Source organism: Neoarius graeffei, chromosome 1, assembly GCF_027579695.1.
Source record: "Neoarius graeffei isolate fNeoGra1 chromosome 1, fNeoGra1.pri, whole genome shotgun sequence".
NCBI lineage: Eukaryota > Metazoa > Chordata > Actinopteri > Siluriformes > Ariidae > Neoarius > Neoarius graeffei.
In genome coordinates this window covers 17,860,438-17,884,403 of record NC_083569.1, presented here as the reverse complement: position 1 = coordinate 17,884,403, position 23,966 = coordinate 17,860,438, and the positions used below count along the sequence as shown (strand labels likewise).

At 44.3% G+C, this 23,966-nt stretch overlaps 1 protein-coding gene across 30 annotated transcripts in view; it reads left to right on the top strand.

The window, feature by feature from the left end:
• The window catches only part of LOC132891954 (protein NLRC5-like), an 888,139-nt gene that overhangs the window by 842,347 nt on the left and 21,826 nt on the right, over nucleotides 1–23,966 (top strand). For 25 of the 30 annotated variants that reach the window (XR_009655388.1, XM_060930219.1, XM_060930146.1 and 22 more), the window contains 5 exons: nucleotides 126–299; nucleotides 7,943–8,137; nucleotides 8,603–8,776; nucleotides 16,768–16,941; nucleotides 22,293–22,466. Coding sequence is in view for 29 of the 30 variants with exons in the window: in XM_060930219.1 (XP_060786202.1) it covers nucleotides 126–299; nucleotides 7,943–8,137; nucleotides 8,603–8,776; nucleotides 16,768–16,941; nucleotides 22,293–22,466 (891 nt within the window). In the remaining variant the exon portion in view is untranslated. Of the gene's footprint in view, nucleotides 1–125; nucleotides 300–7,942; nucleotides 8,138–8,602; nucleotides 8,777–11,711; nucleotides 12,886–16,767; nucleotides 16,942–22,292; nucleotides 22,467–23,966 lie in introns of those variants that run through there. The other 5 variants (XM_060930399.1, XM_060930360.1, XM_060930293.1 and 2 more) reach the window with 4 other exon arrangements.

Here is a 23,966-nt window from a genome sequence, read left to right as displayed (position 1 = left end):
TAATAATAGCTTGTGATTGGTGAAGAGAATAGAGACAGTCCAACATGAGAGACATCATCTTCACAACCACTGTTACACCAAGATGAAAATCTGTTGATGAAGTGTGTGTCATTGTGTCTCTGCAGGTTGTGGGGTTGTGGTGTCTCAGATGAAGGCTGTGCTGCTCTGAGTTCAGCTCTGAGATCAAACCCCTCACACCTGAGAGAACTGGATCTGTCTAAGAATAATCTGGGAGACTCAGGAGTGAAGCGTCTCTGTGCTGTACTGGAGAATCCTCACTGTAAACTGGAGATACTGGGGTAAGATCATCTCTCTGAGAGTCACATGACCTGCTCCTCAGTAAGACACATTCTCTAATAGTGAGACTGAAGCAGAGGTTTTAGGTTCATCATCAATGTCGTGAGGAGGAAGATTGTTTCTTTTCACTGCACACTGATGACTTGTCACAGAGTCTTTGGGTCAGATGGACGTATGTGAGAAGCTGCAGCACAAAACGGGACTTGATCCGACTGCAATGTGTCTGAAATCACTGTGAAATTTACTACAACACTGTAACTAATCACACAAACTGCACCTGAGACACAAACTAACTGCCCTCTTCAAAAAATTGAAGCTTTAAATTCCGTTATTTGAATAAAATGATTCCTTGAAAGAAAGGAAAAGCAAAACTATAAATTGTGTGTCGTCTGCAGAGCTGTTTGTGTTACAATATTGTACTGATCCGCAAGTCGTCATGCTAATCGAGGTGGATCAGTCATATTAAATAAATTATCATAAATCAGGAAAGGGAAAAAAAGAATACGAAGAGAAAAGAAACTGATGATAATAATAATAATAATAATAATAATAATAATTTAAAGAACTTGGAAAGAAATTGTTACAGCTGGACAGGAAGAAAAAGTAATTAATTCGTCAAAAAGATAAACATAACTATAAAAGCACCATTTATCAAGGTAGAAAGAGAAAAAATCAAAATCTGTGATTCTTTAGAGCGGCACTTATTTGAGAGATATCAGTATCATGGGCTTCGCCACCACTGAATGTGAAGGGGGCGTGTCCCCTTCACATTTAATAATTCTTCGTTTGGACGCCCCGACATTTACATAAAATATTAGTTCACCCAGCGCCGTTTCTATTGCTTCGTGAAAGAATCCATTCCACTTGATCGATAAGAGAATACACAGACCACTGAAAATCCACTCCGGGTTTTCCGGGCGTTTCTTACAACAACTCACCGCACGCGAGTGAATCTCAGCGCGAGCGGAGACATTTTTGGTGCAGCTGCTCGAGAGTGGAGGAGGTGACGTCAGCCCCATTGCCACCTCACAATGTCTGGCTTTTGCTAAAACCTTATTCTTTTGTTCTATGCCCTCAAAATTAACCCTAGGCCACGTTAAATTAATGTTCAACTAAACAATGAAATAAGCTTAGCCTAATGGGGTATTCTTGGTTGATGATGAATTGTTTGCAGTATTTGCTCCTCCCCAGACACAATGGACATAAGGACATTACAAAGAAGCGGAAAGTCAGTCAGAATTTCCCCACAGGACAGGGTTTTTTTGTCCCAATGGAAATGTTAGTGCAGTTAGCTGGCTAGTCAATGTTAGGAGATGTATCAGCTAGCTTAATGTTAGCTATCATTTAATTCAAACCCAGTAGGGCGACCTTATTGTAATGCCAAGAATGAGGTCAAGTCTGCTCTGATGATATTTATTGATTCCCTGTTTTGTCTGGTCTTTGCCAGTTTTTGGGAAAGTAACATGGGAAATCAGTGTATGGGGAAGGAATAGTAGAGAGGAAAGCGATGGAGAGAGATGGATGTTATTCCAGGTGGATTCTGAAGGAAAGGGGGATAAAAGTTATGAAGTGGTAGAAATTGTGGTGGCACCAATGTAAGAAGGAGTTATATCTATAAATCTATTTGTTATATTAATCTGAAAATGTTACTGTAGTACCACCATTGCATGTAGGTTGACAAAATTGCACCTCTTCACTGTATGAAGTTATCTTTTTATGTGTCACCGTTGCTTGACACAGTGTGATTTTGTGTTATGAAGTTTGCATGATGCCATGTCATGCCTGTTCATTGTGTGAAATTATGAATATTCTTATTTTTAAACATACAGTTGAGTGTCACTATTGCTTGGCACAGTGGCATGTTGTGTTACATCTAAAACTAAATAAAAAAGGAAACACAAAATAAAAAGTAAAATACACCCATAAAGTCATTGTTGGTGATAAATTGTGTCACATTCATCTCATTATCTTAGGCAGAGCAGTGGGTTTAAAAACAGGCTGATGAATATATGGACGAGTTGAATGAGGACTTATTGTTGAGTCTCTAAAATAGTCATTGAATTAAGTGACTTTTGTAGGTAAAATTAGGTGTTTAACAACCTGTTAAAAATACACCAGAATGCAGGAAATGGCATCTAATTAATTAAAAATTTTCTGGGTGGACGACCCCCAGACCTCCCACCAGTGTCCCCCCCCCCCCCCCATTAAAAATGCTTCTGATGCCCTTGAGTATAATTGTCATATTTAAGAAGATTATCGATCAGGGCAGTATGCAGTTTTGTTGTTTTGGAAGCTCTCTTAATAACCCTGGTAAGTCATTCCATACCCTTACTTCTGCTCTAGAAAATGCATTACATTGCATTTCTGGTCTAGATTTTTTTTGTAAAAGTTCTTGGAAGTCGAAGCCCGAGTACTGTATGAATGGATGCTGCTGGTATCAATAAAAAGATTTAATATGTTGGTTGGGGCAACCCATTTCGAATGTCATGCGTTTGGCAGCATACGAATTCACAGTATAGGAATTTTACAGGCAAAATATCAGCATCAACAAAAAGTGGCACCGCGTGCTCATTTCTTTTTGCAAAAGACATGAAGCGCAGGGCATGTTTTTGTAGGATCAAAATCTAATTTAAGTTACATTTACTGGCAAGGCCCCGCACTGTAACAGCATAAGATATGTATGGAAAGATCAGAAACTGATAAATTTGACGTACTGTTGTGTCTTAAAAGGTACAAAGTGCCTGAGTTTAGCAGTCATTCCTACAGTTTTACTTATCTTAACAGTTATATGTTCAATATGGTATTTAAAGGTAAGATTTCTCTCGATTAAGGTTCCAAGATATTTTACATAATCTTTGCACTCGAGGTTGGGAGGTTTGCCTTTTCCATTATCCATCCATCCATTATCTGTAGCCGCTTATCCTGTTCTACAGGGTCGCAGGCAAGCTGGAGCCTATCCCAGCTGACTATGGGTGACAGGCGGGGTACACCCTGGACAAGTCGCCAGATCATTGCAGGGCTGACACAGAGACAAACAACCATTCACACTCACATTCACACCTACGGTCAATTTAGAGCCACCAATTAACCTAACCTGCATGTCTTTGGACTGTGGGGGAAACCGGAACACCCGGAGGAAACCTGGGGACACGGGGAGAACATGCAAACTCCACAGAGGAAGGCCCCTGTCGGCCACTGGGCTTGAACCGAGAATCTTCTTCCTGTGAGGCAACAGTGCTAACCACTACACGACCTTGCCACCCCTTTTTCATTATCATATATTGATATTTTACAGATCCTGTCATCTCAAACTTTGCAGTTGTGTGTTTCAACAGTACCCTGGTGAAAAAACTCACAGGATCTTTAAGGATCCATGAGGATTGTCAAAGACCTGTCAAAGATCCTGAAAGATAAGGATCTTAGAAAGATCTTCAAAGATCTTCATTTGCAAAATCATTTGAAAAGATCCTCAGGGATTTCACAAAGATCTTTTAAGATCCTCATAATGATCCCTGGGGCGGCACGGTGGTGTAGTGGTTAGCACTGTCGCCTCACAGCAAGAAGGTCCTGGGTTCGAGCCCCGGGGCCGGCGAGGGCCTTTCTGTGCGGAGTTTGCATGTTCTCCCCGTGTCCGCGTGGGTTTCCTCCGGGTGCTCCGGTTTCCCCCACAGTCCAAAGACATGCAGGTTAGGTTAACTGGTGACTCTAAATTGACCGTCGGTGTGAATGTGAGTGTGAATGGTTGTCTGTGTCTATGTGTCAGCCCTGTGATGACCTGGCGACTTGTCCAGGGTGTACCCCGCCTTTCGCCCGTAGTCAGCTGGGATAGGCTCCAGCTTGCCTGCGACCCTGTAGAAGGATAAAGTGGCTAGAGATAATGAGATGAGATGGGAGATAATGATCCCCTCAAAGATCTTTGCAAGGATCCTGCAAGATCCTCAAGGATTCAACAAGGATCTTACAAAGATCCTTGAGAATCTTTGTTGATCTCCTCAGCAGGATCCTCAAAGACCCTCACAAAGAACTTCACAGATCCTTGAAGATCTTTGAAAGATTTTCACCAGGGCATGTTTATTGAAATGCATCCAAAAAAAAATTGCTTCATGTGCAGTTTTATGGGGCTTTTACACTACCAATGTGGCTGAGTTGGGCTGAGCCGTGCGGTGCTGAGTTGGGCTGAGCGGTGTGGTGCTGAGTTGGGCTGAGTGGAGCTGAGTGGGGCTGTTGGGGTTGTATTTCGACTACAACCGCGCTGAACTGTGCTGGCTGGAAGTGGGTGGACACATTGGGTGGAGATAGCGAAAGTGGGTGGACGTCACGTGATGTCGTTAGGTGGCGCAAACAGTGACATCAGTGACCTTTTACGCGGTAGTCTCACGACCCGGATAGTAAACAATAAACATGGAGGACATGGAGTCGTTAGTGTTGCTGGTCTTGGTGCTGTGGCTTGTTTGTCGTCTTCTAATTCTTCTTCTTCCTGGTTTACGGTGTTTACAGATGGTGGTTATTTAAAGATCCCAGCGTGCTCGCGGGGCATGTGTGGGCATGTGAGGACACTTCTCCTCCCCAATCAGTGCACAGGGGATTGTCTCCTCATGCCCCTAGCCCTACTGGCCTCGGATGAGCTCACTTCAGCCCCACTGCAAAACCGTGCGAGTTTTGGGTGCTGAGTAAGGCTGAAGTGAGCTCAGTCGTGCTGCTCTGAGGTAGTCGAAACGCGAGCCGTGTTGGGCTGAAGTGAGCTGAAAAAGGGTAGTGGAAAAGGCCCATAAGTCTTCAAAAGTACTTTTTAAAGATTCATGATTTTCTTGTTACCTTTTTAATGTCAAGGTGTTGTTGGATTGTTGCCACAATGCATTTACAGAATCTAATGACTTGGAAACAACCTACTGAATGCAGTGACTTGCTTGTAGAACCTGTAGAATAAAAAGCGTGTAGAATATGATACAAAGCCTGTAGAAATGCTGATAGAAAAACAACTGAATCGACAAAAGGTCCGCATTGTTGTTTATTTTTTTTAACACCCCCACCCTGCCAACTAATGTTTACATCCCTCACCATGCTTTCTCAGGTTGTACGGGAAATTTGTGTAACAGTGATGACGTTTGTTTGCGGTAAACAGAGCAAAAACAATACAAATCTTTCTTCATTTCAAAAATCTCAAACATGGACTTTAGATCTGGCCCTGGGTGCTCTGGTGAGGAACCATCATTTTTATCTGCTGTAGTCATCATTACCATCATCACCACCACCAAGTTCAAACTGAACAGGGGCAGGTTTCCCGATAACGTTGCCCTTTAGGGCTAAAGAGCAAATTAAGACTCTCTGAAGCAACGAACGTTGTCTCTGTACGTGGTTTTCCCGAACTCACTCGTAAGAAGAAGTGATAAGAGCAACATTACGAAGAGCTTCTTTGCGGTGCGAGTCCCTGATATAGGCATTAGTAGTTGCTTAGTCCAGTCGATGAGGTCACATGATGTTCGTTTTTTACCATATATAATGTGGTAATTAATAATTGAAACTATTTTACATTTTTGGGCAATATTTTTTATTACAAGTGTGTTTTTAATTAAATGAATAAATGTTCACACGAAAGAATGAGCAAACAATAAACTAAATAATTAAATAAATGTGTTCCCCATGCCGGCTCATTTCGCTATTACTCAAACATACAGTCAGGATTATTTCAACTGTTACCCACAATGCCAAGTTAGCAATGCTCTCGCATGTGTTTGCAGGGGTGGGGTTTGATCTGTCTCTACCTAAGGATGATGAATTGACCTCTTTAGAAATACTTCCTGAGGTAGAGACAGATCAAATACCCCCTCTCTCACTCACACACACACACACACACACACACAGAGAGTTAGAGGTGCAGAAATGTGTCTCATTCATGACACTAAATGAGATAATCACTCGCCTAATGGAGTTAAATCTGATTAAAATGTGCCGATATCAATGTGACATTACGATATCCGTACATCATTTCATAACATACTGAAATATATTCTGAATGTTTTTCATATATTTATGTAATAATTAACTCGATGTACTTGCAAATTACAAGAAAAATAATTGAACACCAGCAGCAGATTCAACACCAGTTTCCCCCGTTGACTGTGAGAGTCCCTCAGAGGTGCAGCGCAGTCTGTGGATTCAGCTGTGAGTGAGACGCTCTTTGTTTTGAGCGAGTGGTCCGGGTCTCTCGTAAATTCCGAGCAAACTAAAGGACTACTTGTGCAATGATGTTGTTTAGGAAAACCATGTTAGCTTGACGGTGGATCTTAGGAGGTAATTAAAGACACTCTTGGCCGAAAGAGGCTTTCAGGAAACCCACCCCTGTTCAAAAAACTGCAGCAAGCACTTTGAACTTGATCAGAGGCGGAGTTTACTGTGATTGGTTTTCTCCTGTCACGAACACAGCGTATGGCCTCGCGTTTTAGAAAAGAAATGAAAATTCATCTGCTAATATGAAAGCTATTTTTCAGAGTAACAGGTAACAGGAACCTTCAGAGAAATGTCCTCGAGTCAAGAGTCCAATATTTGTCCTTCAAATGTAGTGGAGTAAAAGTCATAATTTTCCAAAAAGTTAACTCTCGAGTAAAGTATAGATACGAAAAACTTCCTTAAATTCAGAACTCCAGTAAATGGACTTCGTTCCTGTCCACCCCTGTTTTGGGATGTGTTGAGTTTTTTTTCTTCATATTTCTCCACATTAAATTTGTATTATTAGTGAAATGTAATGACGCAGACACTGGGCTGATAGAACCATGTGGAGTTTGCAGGAATACAGAATTATAATTAAAATCTTTACTGTTATTATGACCTGATAAAAGGTTTTATTCAAGTGGAAAAACAGACTTTCACAGAGAACTCATTAGAAACACCATTCTTATTTACTTTTATTACATCATAATATCAATTTATTACATGCTAATTATTCTTTTGTTCTTCTAATATCCTGACATCTTTTATAAATTGTAACTTTTTTGTCCTTCACAGCTTTTGTTCTTTTCCCTGCTGTAGCTCTGTGATTTATTGATTTCAGGTCAGACAGGGAGAGACAACACAGTGTAAGGGGAAGAACATGTCCAGTGAGTAAATCGCTGGCACCAGGAACAAATAAGGAGCACCTGGCAACACACTCTCTCTCTCTCTCTCTCTCTCTCTCTCTCTCTCTCTGTGTGTGTTAGCCAAGTAGCTCATCATGAGTATCTCCATAAAACTCCTTCAGCACTGGGCTGTGATAATTTCAGTCGCTCACTAATTAGAGAACAAATCAAATGTCTGATCTGTTCAGATAAATATGACTCTGCCTCGAACTCTGCCTGCTTCATCTAAACCTGACTTTTGAAACTCTTTTCCTTTCTCCTCTTGTAAATATTTTAGATCAGACTCTTATTTCCCGATTTGGTGATCAGATTTGATGTTGCGTGTTTATCCCATGTGTCAGTGATGACGTGTGCAGCAGAAAACTCAAATCCGAACAGCTCGAACTGTGAATTACTGTTACAGCATTTCAGTGTATTGTCGACTCGGAGTTTGTACTTTTGTCATTTATGAAAATGAAATGGTGCAGTGAAAGATTTGAGGACCTGTTTGATCATTTGTGTGAGTTTATTATGTATTCTTTTATTTCCTTCAGGATCAGTTGTGATACAATTAAAGGGAGAAGCGCTGAAGCTCTGATCTCAGTGCTCAACTCCGAAACCTTCAGTCTGAGAGAACTTCATCTGACTGTGAAGACACTGGATCTGTCTGGGAATAAACTAGAAGACTCAGGAGTGAAGCGTCTCTGTGCTGTACTGGAGAATCCTCACTGTAAAGTGGAGACACTGAAGTAAGATCATCTCTCTGAGAGTCACAATAACTCACTAAAGCAGCAGTTAATAGTTGTATACAGTGTTGTTTATCAATTAAAATTTTCTGTAAAAGTAACACATGCAGAACAAATATATTTGTCATGAAGTGATCATTTCTCCTCAGAATCACTGTTAATTTAAAGAAATAATTAAGTGTCTTTACAATTAAATATGTGATCATTAAAAATCCAGTCACGCAGAGATAATTTCTACAAAACCTGACTCTTCACTTAAACCTTTAAATTATTGACTTTTTGCTGAATCATTTGGACCTCGAGTAAACAATGTCAGTAACAGTGGTAATGTTTGAGTCATTATTAATAATAGCTTGTGATTGGTGAAGAGAATAGAGACAGTCCAACATGAGAGACATCATCTTCACAACCACTGTTACACCAAGATGAAAATCTGTTGATGAAGTGTGTGTCATTGTGTCTCTGCAGGTTGTGGCGTTGTGGTGTCTCAGATGAAGGCTGTGCTGCTCTGAGATCAGCTCTGAGATCAAACCCCTCACACCTGAGAGAACTGGATCTGTCTAAGAATAAACTTGGAGACTCAGGAGTGAAGCGTCTCTGTGCTGTACTGGAGAATCCTCACTGTAAACTGGAGACACTGGGGTAAGATCATCTCTCTGAGAGTCACATGACCTGCTCCTCAGTTAGACACATTCTCTAATAGTGAGACTGAAGCAGAGGTTTTAGGTTCATCATCAGTGTCCTGAGGAGGAAGATTGTTTCTTTTCACTGCACACTGATGATTTGTCCCAGAGTCTTTGGGTCAGATGGACGTATGTGAGAAGCTGCAGCACAAAACGGGACTTAATCCAACTGCAATGTTTCTGATTTTTTTTTTTAGAAATTAATTAAAATGAGTAATCATCAGATGGAAAAAAATATGTTCCCAACTGATCGTCTCAGATTTGCTTCATAATTTTGGAGTCAAGTTACTGTTCCCAATAAATAGTGTGTTAAGTTCCAGGCTTGTATCTGCATTAGTTTCTGAGATATCGAGGCTTTTAACAGGCAGCGTGGCTCAAATTTTACTGTAAAAAAAAAAGTGCAACAGAAAAACATTACAAAGATCAATTCATTGTTATTTTTAACTTTTCTTTCTGGTTGCATGAAATTTTGAGGGATTAGATTAGATTAGATTAGATTAGATTAGATTAGATTAGATTAGATTAGATTAGATTAGATTAGATAAAACTTTATTGATCCCTTTTGGGAGGGTTCCCTCAGGGAAATTAAGAATAGTGTGGAATGTAGAGTTTCAACATTTATTATTAATTTTTTTTTTCAACTTCATCCCAGGACCTCCCTAAATCCAGCCCTGACGTGGCTACATATAATTGCTGTTTTTTTTTTTATTATTATTATAACTGTTGTTGTTGTCCTCCACAGTATACTGCTGAAGAAATTAAATAATGAAGATGAGCTCAAAGTGCAGACCTTCAGTTTTATTTTGAGGAAACTTGCATCCAGATTGGATGACTGGTGTTGAAATTACAGCATGTAATTACAGCACTGTTTATATGTGGTCCTTCTTTTTTGAGGGATGACAAACTAATTAGACAAATGAACATCATCATAAATTACACTGACATTTTTATTCCTCCGACACTGAGAGGTGAAACCAGTATGTTTTCGGGTTTTCTTTTCATTTTTTTCTGAAACTCTTGTTCGCACGCTGTCTCAAGAACGAGTGGCTGAATGTTTGTAGGATTTATATGGAATAATCATTGTTTACTTCTCTGATTCTACAATAATATAAATCTATAGTGTTCTATAAATGCACTCTAGACTCTGGAGAAACAAGTTTATTGCCCCTGTGTAGTGCACTATAAGTCTAGTACAGAACCATCGGAGATTCAGTCTCTCTCTCTCTCTCTGATTAAAGTTCATGGTCTCTCTGCTGTTCTCTGTTCAGCTTCAGCTGCTGATGGTTTAATATCACACACAACAGAGGAGAGAAACTAAATATAACACTCAGTATTATCATTATTAATTACACTGTTAATGAGAATAAACAGGTGATATTAAATCCTCATGACATTCTGAATAATACAATTAATTTTACACTCACCATCTTTCAAGTAAGAATTAATAGTTAAGAGTTAACTATTAACTATTAAGAGTTAATAGTTGTATACAGTGTTATTTATCAATTAAAATTTTCTGTAAAAATAAACATGCAGGCCTCACAGCAAGAAGGTTCTGGGTTCGAACGCAGCGGCTGGCGAGGGCCTTTCTATGTGGAGTTTACATGTTCTCCCCTGTGTCTCTGTGGGTTTCCTCCGGGTGCTCCGGTTTCCCCCACAGTCCAAAGACATGCAGCTTTGGATAATTGGTGTCTCTAAATTGACCGTAGGTTTGAATGTGAGTGTGAATGGTTGTTTGTCACTCAGTGCGTTTACATGCACATAGAGAAAATCGAATTTCTGCCGTTGCTCAACTGAAATCGAAGTTCTAAATGGCATGGAAACACCTTAGCTAGGCTGAAATTGAACCGAACTTGATTTCTCGTAACCGAGCTACACGACCTAGATTATGCGATTTTTGCCGAGCTATTTAGTGCATGTAAACCCTATCGAGCTACGTAGTCCAGCACTGCCCCTTCCGGAAGTGACCAGTGACGAGACCACAAGCGGGAAACACGACAGCCTCGGTCGAAAAAAAAACAAAAAACAGCCTCGGTCGGCATGACACTTCAGATCAACTTCAACTCAGTGCCCATTTTATTAGGAACACTTCTGTTCGTACATACAAACTACAAACACTCTTCTTGTGAACACGGAACTGATAACTTTGTTTATACTCTTGAACAATATTGCCAGATACTCGCCCAAAATATGTTCCAAACCCACCAAAATGTACTTTAAACTGCCCAATTAGGCAGGAAACCACCCAATCTGGCAACACTGCTTTTGAATAGCTCTTCTTCATGACGACAACCGGAAGTGTACCAACATGATGGGGCGTGTAGCACCACCTGTGGCTCGGGTGCACAATGTACCTCACACAATAGCTCGATTTCCTTAGTGCATGTAGGATTGGATTTCTCTGGCACCCCTGCTGGGACCCTTTGCTCGATTACCAACAGCAGCTCGATTTGGATGTGCATGTAAATGTACTGAGTGTGTCAGCCCTGCGATGATCTGGTGACTTGTCCAGGGTGAACCCCACCTCTCACCCATAGTCAGCTGGGATAGGCTCCAGCTTGTGTGTGACCCTGTACAGGATAAGCAGCTACAGATAATGGATGGATGGATTGATGGATGGATGTAAAACATGCAGAACAAATATATTAGTCATGAAGTGATCATTTCACCTCAGAATCACTGTTACTTTAAAGAAATAATTAAAATGTCTTTACAATTAAATATGTTTGCATTAAAAATCCAGTCAAGCAGAGATAAATTCTACAAAACCTGACTTTGGCAGCGGGGGCGTGGTCAAGCACCGGTCTGTGACAGGAGGGTGGAGTTGGGGAAGGTAAGTGGCAGAATCGCTTCACCTGAGTGTCATTAACCTGTGTTTTGTGTGTTCTCCCCAGTAAACCGCCCTATTTAAGGAGGGAGAGCGAGAGCAGAGGAGCTCAGCCCCGGACGAGACGCTGTGTGTGTGTGTGTGTGTCTCTCTCGCTATTTTCGAAACATTATTGCAAACCTGAAAAGTGTGGCAATAAAGCCGATTAGACAAACCTGATCTCTGTCCTGCCGTCCTCTGTGCTCCACCCACACGCGATTCTCCCTACAGTGGTGCCGAAACCCGGGACTGTGGAGCACCTGTCCTGCAGCCCCATGGAATCCTCCCCGTTCGCGGACTTGGTCCACGCCCTCGCCACGGCTCAGCAGAGCCAGCACCAGGCGCTCGTCACACTCCGGAAGGAGCAGGAGCGCCTCTTCGAAGCCCTGGTGCTGGCTCAACAGGAAGACCGTGAGGCGTTCCGGCGCCTCCTCGCGTCGGCGGGGTCCACCAGCGCCTCGGCCGCGGGCCCATCTCCCATCACCTTGACTAAGATGGGCCCGCAGGACGACCCCGAGGCGTTCATCGCGTTGTTCGAACAGGTCGCCGAAGCCTTGGGGTGGCCGATGGAACAGCGCGCGGCGCGCCTCCTCCCCCTCCTGATGGGAGAGGCGCAGTTAGCCGCACTACAGCTCCCCGCCGACCACCGGCTGGCCTACGCCGACCTTCGCCGGGCCGTCCTCCAGCGCGTGGGGTGCACGCCGGAGCAGCAGCGCCAGCGCTTCCGCGCGCTGCGAATGGAGGAAGTCGGCAGCCCGTTCGCGTTCGGCCAGCAGCTCCGGGACGCCTGCTGGCGGTGGCTGAGGGCCGAAGATCGCGACGCCGAGGGGATCATCGACCAGGTGGCGCTGGAGCAGTTCATCGCCCGCCTACCCACCGGAACTGCGGAGTGGGTCCAGTGCCACCGCCCGGCGTCGCTGGATCAGGCCGTAGGACTGGCGGAGGATCATCTGGCGGCTGTCCCGGCGGCAGGACAACGGATGTCATCTTCTCTCTCCTCTTCTCTCTCTCTCTCTCTTCCCCCTCCTCCCGTGTCCCGTCCTCGCCCCATTCCCCCACCACGGAGGCGGGGGCCGGCCCCACCCCAGCCGGCCCGCCGCACCCGTGATGCCCTCCCGTTTCTCCCTTCTGTGTCTGTCTCTCCCCCCCCTCAGGTGAGTGACCCTCAATCCACAGCTGCAGAGGGGAGGCCCGGGCCGGTTTGCTGGCGCTGCGGGGAACCGGGCCACCTGCAGCAACAGTGTGCCGCGATGGAGGTGGGGGCGGTGGTGCGGATCCCCGACGCGCCAGAGGCTGCCCTCGATCAGGCCGGAGCATATCGCATACCGGTAAGTGTACAAGGGGCGACCTATCAGGCGTTGGTGGATTCGGGTTGCAACCAGACCTCGATCCGCCAAAGCCTGGTGCAAGACGAGGCATTGGGGGGAGCACAAGGGGTGAAGGTGTTGTGTGTGCACGGGGATGTTCACTGCTACCCGTTGGTGTCGGTCCACATACATTTCAGAGGGGACAAATCTATAGTGAAGGCGGCGGTTAATCCTCGCCTTACCCACTCTTTAATCTTGGGGACTGATTGGCCGGGATTCCGGGGGTTGATGGTACACCTAGTAAAGAGTGGGTCCTGCCGGTTAGCCGGGGGGGGTCCCGGTGTCGTTTTGGCTGGAGCTGCGGTCGCAGAGCCGTCTACGTCATCTCCGCGACAGAGTGAGGAGCCCCCGGCTCCTCCTCTTTCTATTGGGGAATCCCTCGCGGATTTCCCACTGGAACAATCGCGAGACGAAACTCTGCGACACGCGTTTGACCAAGTGAGAGTAATCGATGGTCAAACGCTCCAGCCGAAAGCCACCCCGACCTTCCCCTATTTTTCCATTTTAAAGGATAGGTTATACCGAGTGACGCAGGACACTCAGACGAAGGAGCGTGTCACCCAGTTGTTAATTCCAAAGAGCCGCCGGGAATTGGTATTCCAGGCGGCTCACTTTAATCCCATGGCGGGACACCTCGGGCAGGATAAAACACTCGCCCGGATAATGGCCCGATTCTATTGGCCGGGGATTCGCGGCGACGTCCGTAAGTGGTGTACGGCGTGCCGCGAATGCCAGTTAGTAAATCCAGCGGCCATTCCAAAAGCGCCCTTGCGCCCCCTACCATTAATCGAGACCCCGTTTGAACGAATTGGGATGGATCTCGTCGGGCCATTAGATCGGTCAACACGAGGGTACCGCTTTATATTGGTTCTGGTGGACTATGCAACGCGATACCCGGAAGCGGTGCCTCTTCGCAATATCTCCGCACGTAGTATTGCAGAGGCCCTCTTCCACGTCATCTCCCGGGTCGGAATCCCGAAAGAGATTCTGACTGATCCTCGTTTATGTCACGAACACTGGCCGAACTGTATGGGCTACTGGGTATTAAGCCGATCCGCACCAGCGTGTATCACCCACAAACGGACGGTTTAGTCGAACGGTTCAACCGCACCCTCAAGAATATTATCAAAAAATTCGTAAGTGAGGACGCACGTAACTGGGATAAGTGGCTCGAACCCTTGTTGTTTGCAGTGCGAGAGGTCCCCCAAGCCTCCACGGGGTTCTCCCCATTTGAATTACTGTATGGGCGTAAGCCGCGCGGCATCTTAGATGTACTGCGGGAAAATTGGGAGGAGGGACCTTCGCAGAGCAAAAATGAAATTCAATACGTTATGGATCTGCGCGCAAAACTCCACACGCTCACCCACTTAACTCAGGAGAATTTGCGGCAGGCCCAGGAACGGCAAACCCGCCTGTACAACAAGGGCACGCGCCTTAGAGAGTTCACTCCGGGAGATAAGGTACTCGTCCTGTTGCCCACGTCGAGCTCCAAATTAATCGCCAAGTGGCAAGGGCCCTTCGAGGTCACACGGCGAGTCGGGGACGTCGACTATGAGGTTAGGCGAACGGACAGGGAGGGGGCGCTACAGATCTTCCACCTCAATCTGCTGAAGCTCTGGAATGAGGAGGTCCCCGTGGCGTTGGTGTCGGTAGTTCCGGAGAAGGCGGAGCTGGGGCCGGAGATCCAAAAAGGGTCATTGGCATCTCGCACCTCTCCGGTCCCCTGTGGAGACCACCTCTCCCCGACCCAACTCACGGAGGTCGCCCAGTTGCAGGCCGAGTTTTCGGATGTGTTCTCGCCCCGGCCCGGACGTACCAACCTCATAGAACACCACATAGAGACGCCCCCGGGGGTGGTAGTGCGTAGCCGCCCTTATAGATTACCCGAACACAAAAAAAAGGTGGTTCGGGAAGAACTTCAGGCCATGCTCGAAATGGGCATCGTCGAGGAGTCCCACAGTGACTGGAGCAGGCCGGTGGTCTTGGTTCCCAAGGCCGACGGCTCGGTCCGGTTCTGTGTGGACTATAGAAAAGTCAATGCGGTGTCTAAATTCGACGCGTACCCAATGCCTCGTATTGATGGGCTGCTCGATCGACTAGGCACGGCTCGCTTTTACTCGACACTGGATTTGACGAAGGGATATTGGCAGATCCCCTTGACTCCATTATCCCGGGAAAAAACGGCCTTTTCCACACCGTTCGGCTTACACCAGTTCGTCACACTTCCGTTTGGGCTGTTTGGGGCGCCCGCTACGTTTCAGCGGCTGATGGACCGGATCCTCCGGCCCCACGCCACCTATGCGGCCGCTTACTTAGACGACATCATCATTTATAGTAATGACTGGCAGCGGCACCTGCAACACCTGAGGGCCGTCCTTAGGTTGCTGAGGCGGGCGGGGCTCACTGCCAACCCGAAGAAGTGTGCGATTGGGCGGGTGGAAGTACGGTATCTGGGCTTCCACTTGGGTAACGGGCAGGTGCGTCCCCAAATTAATAAGACAGCAGCGATTGCGGCCTGCCCGAGACCCAAGACCAAAAAGGGGGTGAGACAGTTCCTGGGGCTGGCTGGCTATTATCGTAGGTTTATACCTAATTATTCGGACGTCACCAGCCCGCTGACTGACCTCACTAAAAAGGGGGCGCCAGATCCGGTCCAGTGGACGGAGCAGTGCCAGCGGGCTTTCTCTGAGGTAAAGGCTGCACTGTGTGGGGGGCCACTTTTGCACTCCCCTGACTTCTCTCTCCCCTTTTTGTTGCAGACGGACGCGTCGGACAGAGGGCTGGGGGCCGTTTTGTCCCAGCAGGTGGGGGGAGAGGACCGCCCAGTATTGTACATCAGCCGGAAGCTGTCAGTGCGTGAGGGGCGCTACAGCACTATCGAGAAGGAGTGCCTGGCCATCAAGTGGGCGGTCCTCGCCCTCCGGTACTACCTGCTGGGGCGCTCTTTCACCCTCTGTTCGGACCACGCGCCCCTCCAGTGGCTCCACCGCATGAAGGATGCCAACGCGCGGATCACCCGTTGGTATCTGGCGCTCCAACCTTTCAACTTCAAGGTGGTCCACAGGCCGGGGGCGCAGATGGTCGTGGCGGACTTCCTCTCCCGTCAAGGGGGGGGGGAGTCGGCTGCGGGCCGGACGGGCGCCCGGCCTGAGTCGGGCGGTGGGGGTATGTGGCAGCGGGGGCGTGGTCAAGCACCGGTCTGTGACAGGAGGGCGGAGTTGGGGAAGGTAAGTGGCAGAATCGCTTCACCTGAGTGTCATTAACCTGTGTTTTGTGTGTTCTCCCCAGTAAACCGCCCTATTTAAGGAGGGAGAGCGAGAGCAGAGGAGCTCAGCCCCGGACGAGACGCTGTGTGTGTGTGTGTGTGTCTCTCTCGCTATTTTCGAAACATTATTGCAAACCTGAAAAGTGTGGCAATAAAGCCGATTAGACAAACCTGATCTCTGTCCTGCCGTCCTCTGTGCTCCACCCACACGCGATTCTCCCTACACTGACTCTTCACTTAAACCTTTAAATTATTGACTTTTTGCTGAATCATTAGCACCTCGAGTAAACTTAATGTCAGTAACAGTGGTAATGTTTGAGTCATTATTAATAATAGCTTGTGATTGGTGAAGAGAATAGAGACAGTCCAACATGAGAGACATCATCTTCACAACCACTATTACACCAAGATGAAAATCTGTTGATGAAGTGTGTGTCATTGTGTCTCTGCAGGTTGTGTGGTTGTGGTGTCTCAGATGAAGGCTGTGCTGCTCTGAGTTCAGCTCTGAGATCAAACCCCTCACACCTGAGAGAACTGGGTCTGTCTAAGAATAATCTGGGAGACTCAGGAGTGAAGCGTCTCTGTGCTGGACTGGAGAATCCTCACTGTAAACTGGAGACACTGAAGTAAGATCATCTCTCTGAGAGTCACATGACCTGCTCCTCAGTTAGACACATTCTGTAATAGTGAGACTGAAGCAGAGGTTTTAGGTTCATCATCAGTGTCCTGAGGAGGAAGATTGTTTCTTTTCACTGCACACTGATGATTTGTCACAGAGTCTTTGGGTCAGATGGACATATGTGAGAAGCTGCAGCACAAAATGGGACTTAATCTGACTGCAATGTTTCTGATTTTTTTTTTTTTAGAAATTAATTAAAATGAGTAATCATCAGATGGAAAAAAAATATGTTCCCAACTGATCGTCTCAGATTTGCTTCATAATTTTAGAGTCAAGTTACTGTTCCCAATAAATAGTGTGTTAAGTTCCAGGCTTGTATCTGCATTAGTTTCTGAGATATCGAGGCTTTTAACAGGCATCGTGGCTCGAATTTTACTGTAAAAAAAAAAGTGCAACAGAAAAACATTACAAAGATCAATTCATTGTTATTTTTAACTTTTCTTTCTGGTTGCATGAAATTTTGAGGGATTAGATTAGATAAAACTTTATTGATCCCTTTTGGGAGGGTTCCCTCTGGGAAATTAAGAATAGTGTGGAATGTAGAGTTTCAACATTATTATTATTATTATTTTTTCAACTTCATCCCAGGATCTCCCTAAATCCAGCCCTGACATGGCTACATATAATTGCTGTTTTTTTTTTTTTAATTATTATAACTGTTGTTGTTGTCCTCCACAGTATACTGCTGAAGAAATTAAATAATGAAGATGAGCTCAAAGTGCAGACCTTCAGTTTTATTTTGAGGAAACTTGCATCCAGATTGGATGACTGGTGTTGAAATTACAGCATGTAATTACAGCACTGTTTATATGTGGTCCTTCTTTTTTGAGGGATGAAAAACTAATTAGACAAATGAACATCATCATAAATTACACTGACATTTTTATTCCTCCGACACTGAGAGGTGAAACCAGTATGTTTTCGGGTTTTCTTTTCATTTTTTTCTGAAACTCTTGTTCGCACGCTGTCTCAAGAACGAGTGGCTGAATGTTTGTAGGATTTATATGGAATAATCATTGTTTACTTCTCTGATTCTACAATAATATAAATCTATAGTGAAATATAAATGCACTCTGTAGACTCTGGAGAAACAAGTTTATTGCCCCGGTGTAGTGCACTATAAGTCTAGTACAGAACCATCGGAGATTCAGTCTCTCTCTCTCTCTGATTAAAGTTCATGGTCTCTCTGCTGTTCTCTGTTCAGCTTCAGCTGCTGATGGTTTAATATCACACACAACAGAGGAGAGAAACTAAATATAACACTCAGTATTATCATTATTAATTACACTGTTAATGAGAATAAACAGGTGATATTAAATCCTCATGACATTCTGAATAATACAATTAATTTTACACTCACCATCTTTCAAGTAAGAGTTAAGAGTTAACTATTAAGAGTTAATAGTTGTATACAGTGTTATTTATCAGTTAAAATTTTCTGTAAAAATAAACATGCAGGCCTCACAGCAAGAAGGTTCTGGCTACTCTTTAAGTTCATTTCTTAAGACACGTATTTTTTAGGATGTTACCTCGTTTGTTGACAGTTTCGGCGAACACTTCCGCCTTCTTCAAAACAGTCACCAGATGTCGAGTGGTGACATGCCTTATCAGCTGATGTTACTCTAAGGAGGCGTGAACGTCCCGCCCAATTTGACAGGTAGTCCACGCCTCCTGCTGTCAGGTCGCTGCCCCAGGACTGTGCTCCAGGTGTGTGACAGCGCGTACGCTCCCTCATCCCGGTTCATCGTCCTCTGCGCCCGCTTACGTATCTCCACTGCATCCAAAATCCAACGCTGGTATCTATTCTCTTCAGCGCGAATGACTCTGGCCTCTTCCCAATTCATTATATGATTTTGCCGTTTGCAGTGGTCTGAAATGGCTGATTTTAAGTTTTCTTGGTTTGCTTTTTCTTTTTCAGATCTTGTGAGTCTTTTTGTTGTTTCTTTTTCACACTCTATTTGGTGTTCTTTCCTGCGAGTGTGGAAGCATCTGCCCGTTTCACCAATATAGACTTTATTGCATGAGCGGCAAGGGATTTCATATATGACATTGCATTTATTGTCCAGTTGTATTTTGTCTTTGGGGTGAACTAGCAGCTGTCGGAGGTTCTTGTATGGTTTGACCGGGGTGTTGATGTGGTATTTCCTCATGGATCATTGGATGCATTCTGTAACTCCTTTTATGTATGGTAATGTGACAAATCCCCGGTTTGTTTTTTCTGTGTTTTTTCTTGTTTGTTTGTTTTTTTCCTTTTTTTGTGTCTGTAATTTTCCTTTTCGAATTGCCCACGGTGGATATTGGCAGTTTTTTAATGCCTGTTGGATGTGTTGTTCCTCCTCCTGTCTGTCTTTCTCCTCCGTGATGTTCTGTGCTCGGTCGTATAGTGTTCTGATTACTGACATTTTGTGTGCGATGGGATGTTCAGATGTCCAGAGAAGATATTGGTCGGTGTGTGTAGGTTTTCTGTATGTTGTAATTCTGATATTACCTTCTTCTGTGTGGTGTATTTTTAGGTCCAGAAATGCTATTGTCTTGTCCGTTTCCTCTTCGTGTGTGAATTTGATGTTGCCTGTCTTGTCTATGGAGTTTAAATGATCCGTGAGTTGTTGTGTGTGACCTGTTTTGGTTATTTCAAGAATGTCATCAACGTATCTTTTCCAGAAGATAGGTTTGCAGTCATCCGGTGCTGTTTCTATCGCTTGGGTTTCCAGATCCTCCATAAAAAAGTTGCACAGAGTGGCAGATAGCGGGTCCCCCATTGCAAATCCCTCTTTTTGTCTGTAAATTGTACCTCTGAATTGGAAATATGTGGACGTGGAAATGAAATGTAATAGTTTTGTTATGTCCTGTGCTGTAAGTTTTGTACGTTTTTTCAGGGTTCTGTCTGCTTTTAACCGGTTTTCTACTATGTTGAGAGTGTTTGTGACCGGTGTTTTTGTAAAGAGGGATATGACGTCATGTGATACAAAGATTTCATCCTTTTTTTATCTTGATTTCCTTTAGTTCTTTCGCCAGTTGTTTTGAGTTTTTGCAGTGGTATTCCGTAAGTCCGAGGAGTGGTTTAATTATGCCTGCCAGTGTCTTGGAAAGGTTGTAACTGACCCTATGCTGTCTATTATGGGTCTTAGTGGTGCTCCGGGTTTATGAATTTTTGGTGTGCCGTATATCAGGGGGGTGATGTCTGCTGTGGGGATGAGGTGGTTGTATGTTTGTTTATCGATTTTGTTGTCGTCCATTAACGGTTTGAGTAATAGTTTTAGTCTTTTTTTCTTTTCCTCTGTCGGGTCTTTTTGAGTATTTCATATGTGTTTGGGTCCGTGAGCATTTCATTCATTTGTTTTTCATATTGATTAGTGTCCATGATAACCGTGGTCCTCCCTTTATCCGCCGGTAGTATTGTTATTTTCCTGTTCTTTGTGAGTGTTCTGATGGCTTCCATTTCCTGTTTAGTTGTGTTTCTGGGTGGCGGTTTAGCTGAGGTGAGGATGCCTGCTATTTCGTTCCTTAATGCGGCTTTCTGTCCTTGGTCCTGTAACATGTTGCATGCTAGTTCCGTAGCCAGTATGAATTCTTCATTCGGGATTTTATTTGGTGTGATGGCATAGTTTAGTCCCCGTGAGAGTATAGTGCGTTCTGCTGTTGTTAGTGTGTGTAGACAGGTTGCAAATCCATTTTTCATTTATTTGCTTGTCCTTGCATTTATTTTGTTTCTTTTTGATAAGCCTATTTAGTTTTTTAATATGGCGTGTTTTTGTTTTTGAGAATTCTTGTTCTTGTATTGCATTTAGATGTTCTTCCATACTTTTTTCCATGTCACTGCTGAGTTTGAACCGGCGTTTGAAATCTTGTGTTCTTTGTGTTATTTCCATATTTAAATTGTTGATTTTGTTTGTCGTGCATCTAATTCTTTCTCTTACCAGAGTCATTCGCGCTCTTTCGATGGTCCTTTCCGCGTTTCTTGTTGGAATTGGATTTTTTATGTAGAGGCTTGCTGGAATGATGCCTTCGTCCCGGCAGCGGAGATTGAAGCGGAGATGGTTTCTTTGTCGCGCCAGTTTTGTCTTTAGTTTTTCCAGGTAGCGTACCTCTTTGGCACAATCTTCTCCATAACTTATTTTTAATATGTAGTGAAAATTCATTATGTCTGATTATTATAACTATTCTTTAAGTTCGTTTCTTAAGATACATATTTTTTAGTATGTTACCTCGTTTGTTGACAGTTTCGGCGAACACTTCCGCCTTCTTCAAAACAGTCACCAGATGTCGAGTGGTGACGTGCCTTATCAGCTGATGTACTCTATGGAGGCGTGAACGTCCCGCCCAGTCTTGGGGCAGCGACCTGACAGCAGGAGGCGTGGACTACCTGTCAAATTGGGCGGGACGTTCACGCCTCCATAGAGTACATCAGCTGATAAGGCACGTCACCACTCGACATCTGGTGACTGTTTTGAAGAAGGCGGAAGTGTTCGCCGAAACTGTCAACAAACGAGGTAACATCCTAAAAAATACTTGTCTTAAGAAACGAACTTAAAGAATAGTTATAATAATCAGACATAATGAATTTTCACTACATATAAGAAGGTTCTGGGTTCGAACGCAGCGGCTGACGAGGGCCTTTCTGTGTGGAGTTTGCATGTTCTCCCCTGTGTCTGTGTGGGTTTCCTCCAGGTGCTCCGGTTTCCCCCACAGTCCAAAGACATGCAGCTTTGGATAATTGGTGTCTCTAAATTGACCGTAGGTTTGAATGTGAGTGTGAATGGTTGTTTGTCACTGTGTGTCAGCCCTGCAATGATCTGGTGACTTGTCTAGGGTGAACCCCACCTCTCACCCATAGTCAGCTGGGATAGGCTCCAGCTTGCGTGTGACCCTGTACAGGATAAGCAGCTACAGATAATGGATGGATGGATTGATGGATGGATGTAAAACATGCAGAACAAATATACTGTATTAGTCATGAAGTGATCATTTCACCTCAGAATCACTGTTACTTTAAAGAAATAATTAAAATGTCTTTACAATTAAATATGTTCGCATTAAAAATCCAGTCACGCAGAGATAAATTCTACAAAACCTGACTCTTCACTTAAACCTTTAAATTATTGACTTTTTGCTGAATCCCTTGCACCTTGAGTAAACTTAATGTCAGTAACAGTGGTAATGTTTGAGTCATTATTAATAATAGCTTGTGATTGGTGAAGAGAATAGAGACAGTCCAACATGAGAGACATCATCTTCACAACCACTATTACACCAAGATGAAAATCTGTTGATGAAGTGTGTGTCATCGTGTCTCTGCAGGTTGTGGAGCTGTGGTGTCTCAGATGAAGGCTGTGCTGCTCTGAGTTCAGCTCTGAGATCAAACCCCTCACACCTGAGAGAACTGGATCTGACTAATAATAATCTGGGAGACTCAGGAGTGAAGCGTCTCTGTGCTGTACTGGAGAATCCTCACTGTAAACTGGAGACACTGTGGTAAGGTCATCTCTCTGAGAGTCACATGACCTGCTCTTCAGTTAGACACATTCTGTAATAGTGAGACTGAAGCAGAGGTTTTAGGTTCATCATCAGTGTCCTGAGGAGGAAGATTGTTTCTTTTCACTGCACACTGATGATTTGTCACAGAGTCTTTGGGTCAGGTGGACGTATGCATGGATTAAAGCAAAAAAAAAAATCATCTGACTGAAAAAAAAAGCTCCATGTCGTTGGCCCCTACCACATCAGCGATGCGTCAAATTTTAAACGCCGTGTTGTCCATTATCCCCTAGGCCCCTACTTATAGTACATTTACATACTTTTAACAATGACTAAAGCTAAGGCAAGACTTTACCATTGTCATTACTGGCTATAAATGATGAAACATCAAGTTTTCAGCGCAAAGTGCAAATTTACTATTTCAACAATACTTTAGTAATGCACAACAGTGGTTAAGAGAAAAGTGCAAGTGCAGTCGAACTTGAACCATGCTTTCAAAAGAGTGGAACAGAAAGAAAAATAAGAAAATCTGTTGACATAAAACCAGGAAACAAGAAAAGTAAAGTGAAAGTTCACTTTTTCTGCTTCTTCACAGTGAAGCCAAAGGCATCTAGTTTTTTGCCATTGCTTCCATAGACTTTTTTATGGCAAACTACACAAAAGCACACACCTGCCATTTTCATCTTTTTGCACCATGAACTAAATGGCTTGCCATTATCGCCCATTTCATTTCGCCAAGCCCATCTCCACTTATTCTTTACCGTTTTGTCGATGTCTGACACATCTGCGCCTGCATTTAAAAGAAGCACGTCCATGCTGGCAAAACCGAAAGTAATTTGGCACGCTGTAGTGATGGAAATCGAAGGGCCTATGTCAGGTGAAATATGGCCTTATACACAGTACTCGAGTTGAGGGGGGGATGTGGGGGGAGGTTAGACCCACCCGCCTAGCGGCCAAAAATATTTTTGCCTACGAGTGGGTCTAGCCTCGCACCATATCAACAAAACACCCCGGGCATCAAATCGTGCCTGCCAATCACAACGCAAGGTTTTTGTTTGGATTCTTTGGGTGGGCTTTTGCAGGAGTGACGACAAGGCTGCGTGATGCTGGAGAAAGCACAACAGGAAAGATGGCTACGGCTAGTGAACAGCGAACGTTTGACTCCGCTTTGGAATCAGTTTTAGAACAATTAGACTTAGAGTTTTCGTTGAAACATGAGCAGGAAGAGGCTCTCCGCTCATTCCTTTTCAAGAAGGACGTTTTCGCTGTTTTGCCGACCGGCTATGGCAAAAGTCTGATCTACCAGCTGGCTCTGCTCGTAGCCAAAAGGATGGGGCTAGTTTGTGCAGTACGAAGAATTAATAAACATCTTTGAAACATTACTTTTTGATTGTTTCTTATTTTCCCGTTATTTTAAATTTAAGGGAAATTATTTCACCAAACACCACTAAATAAAAACTCTCAAAAACAGTTTAAGCAAACCCTTGAAAAACACTTGAA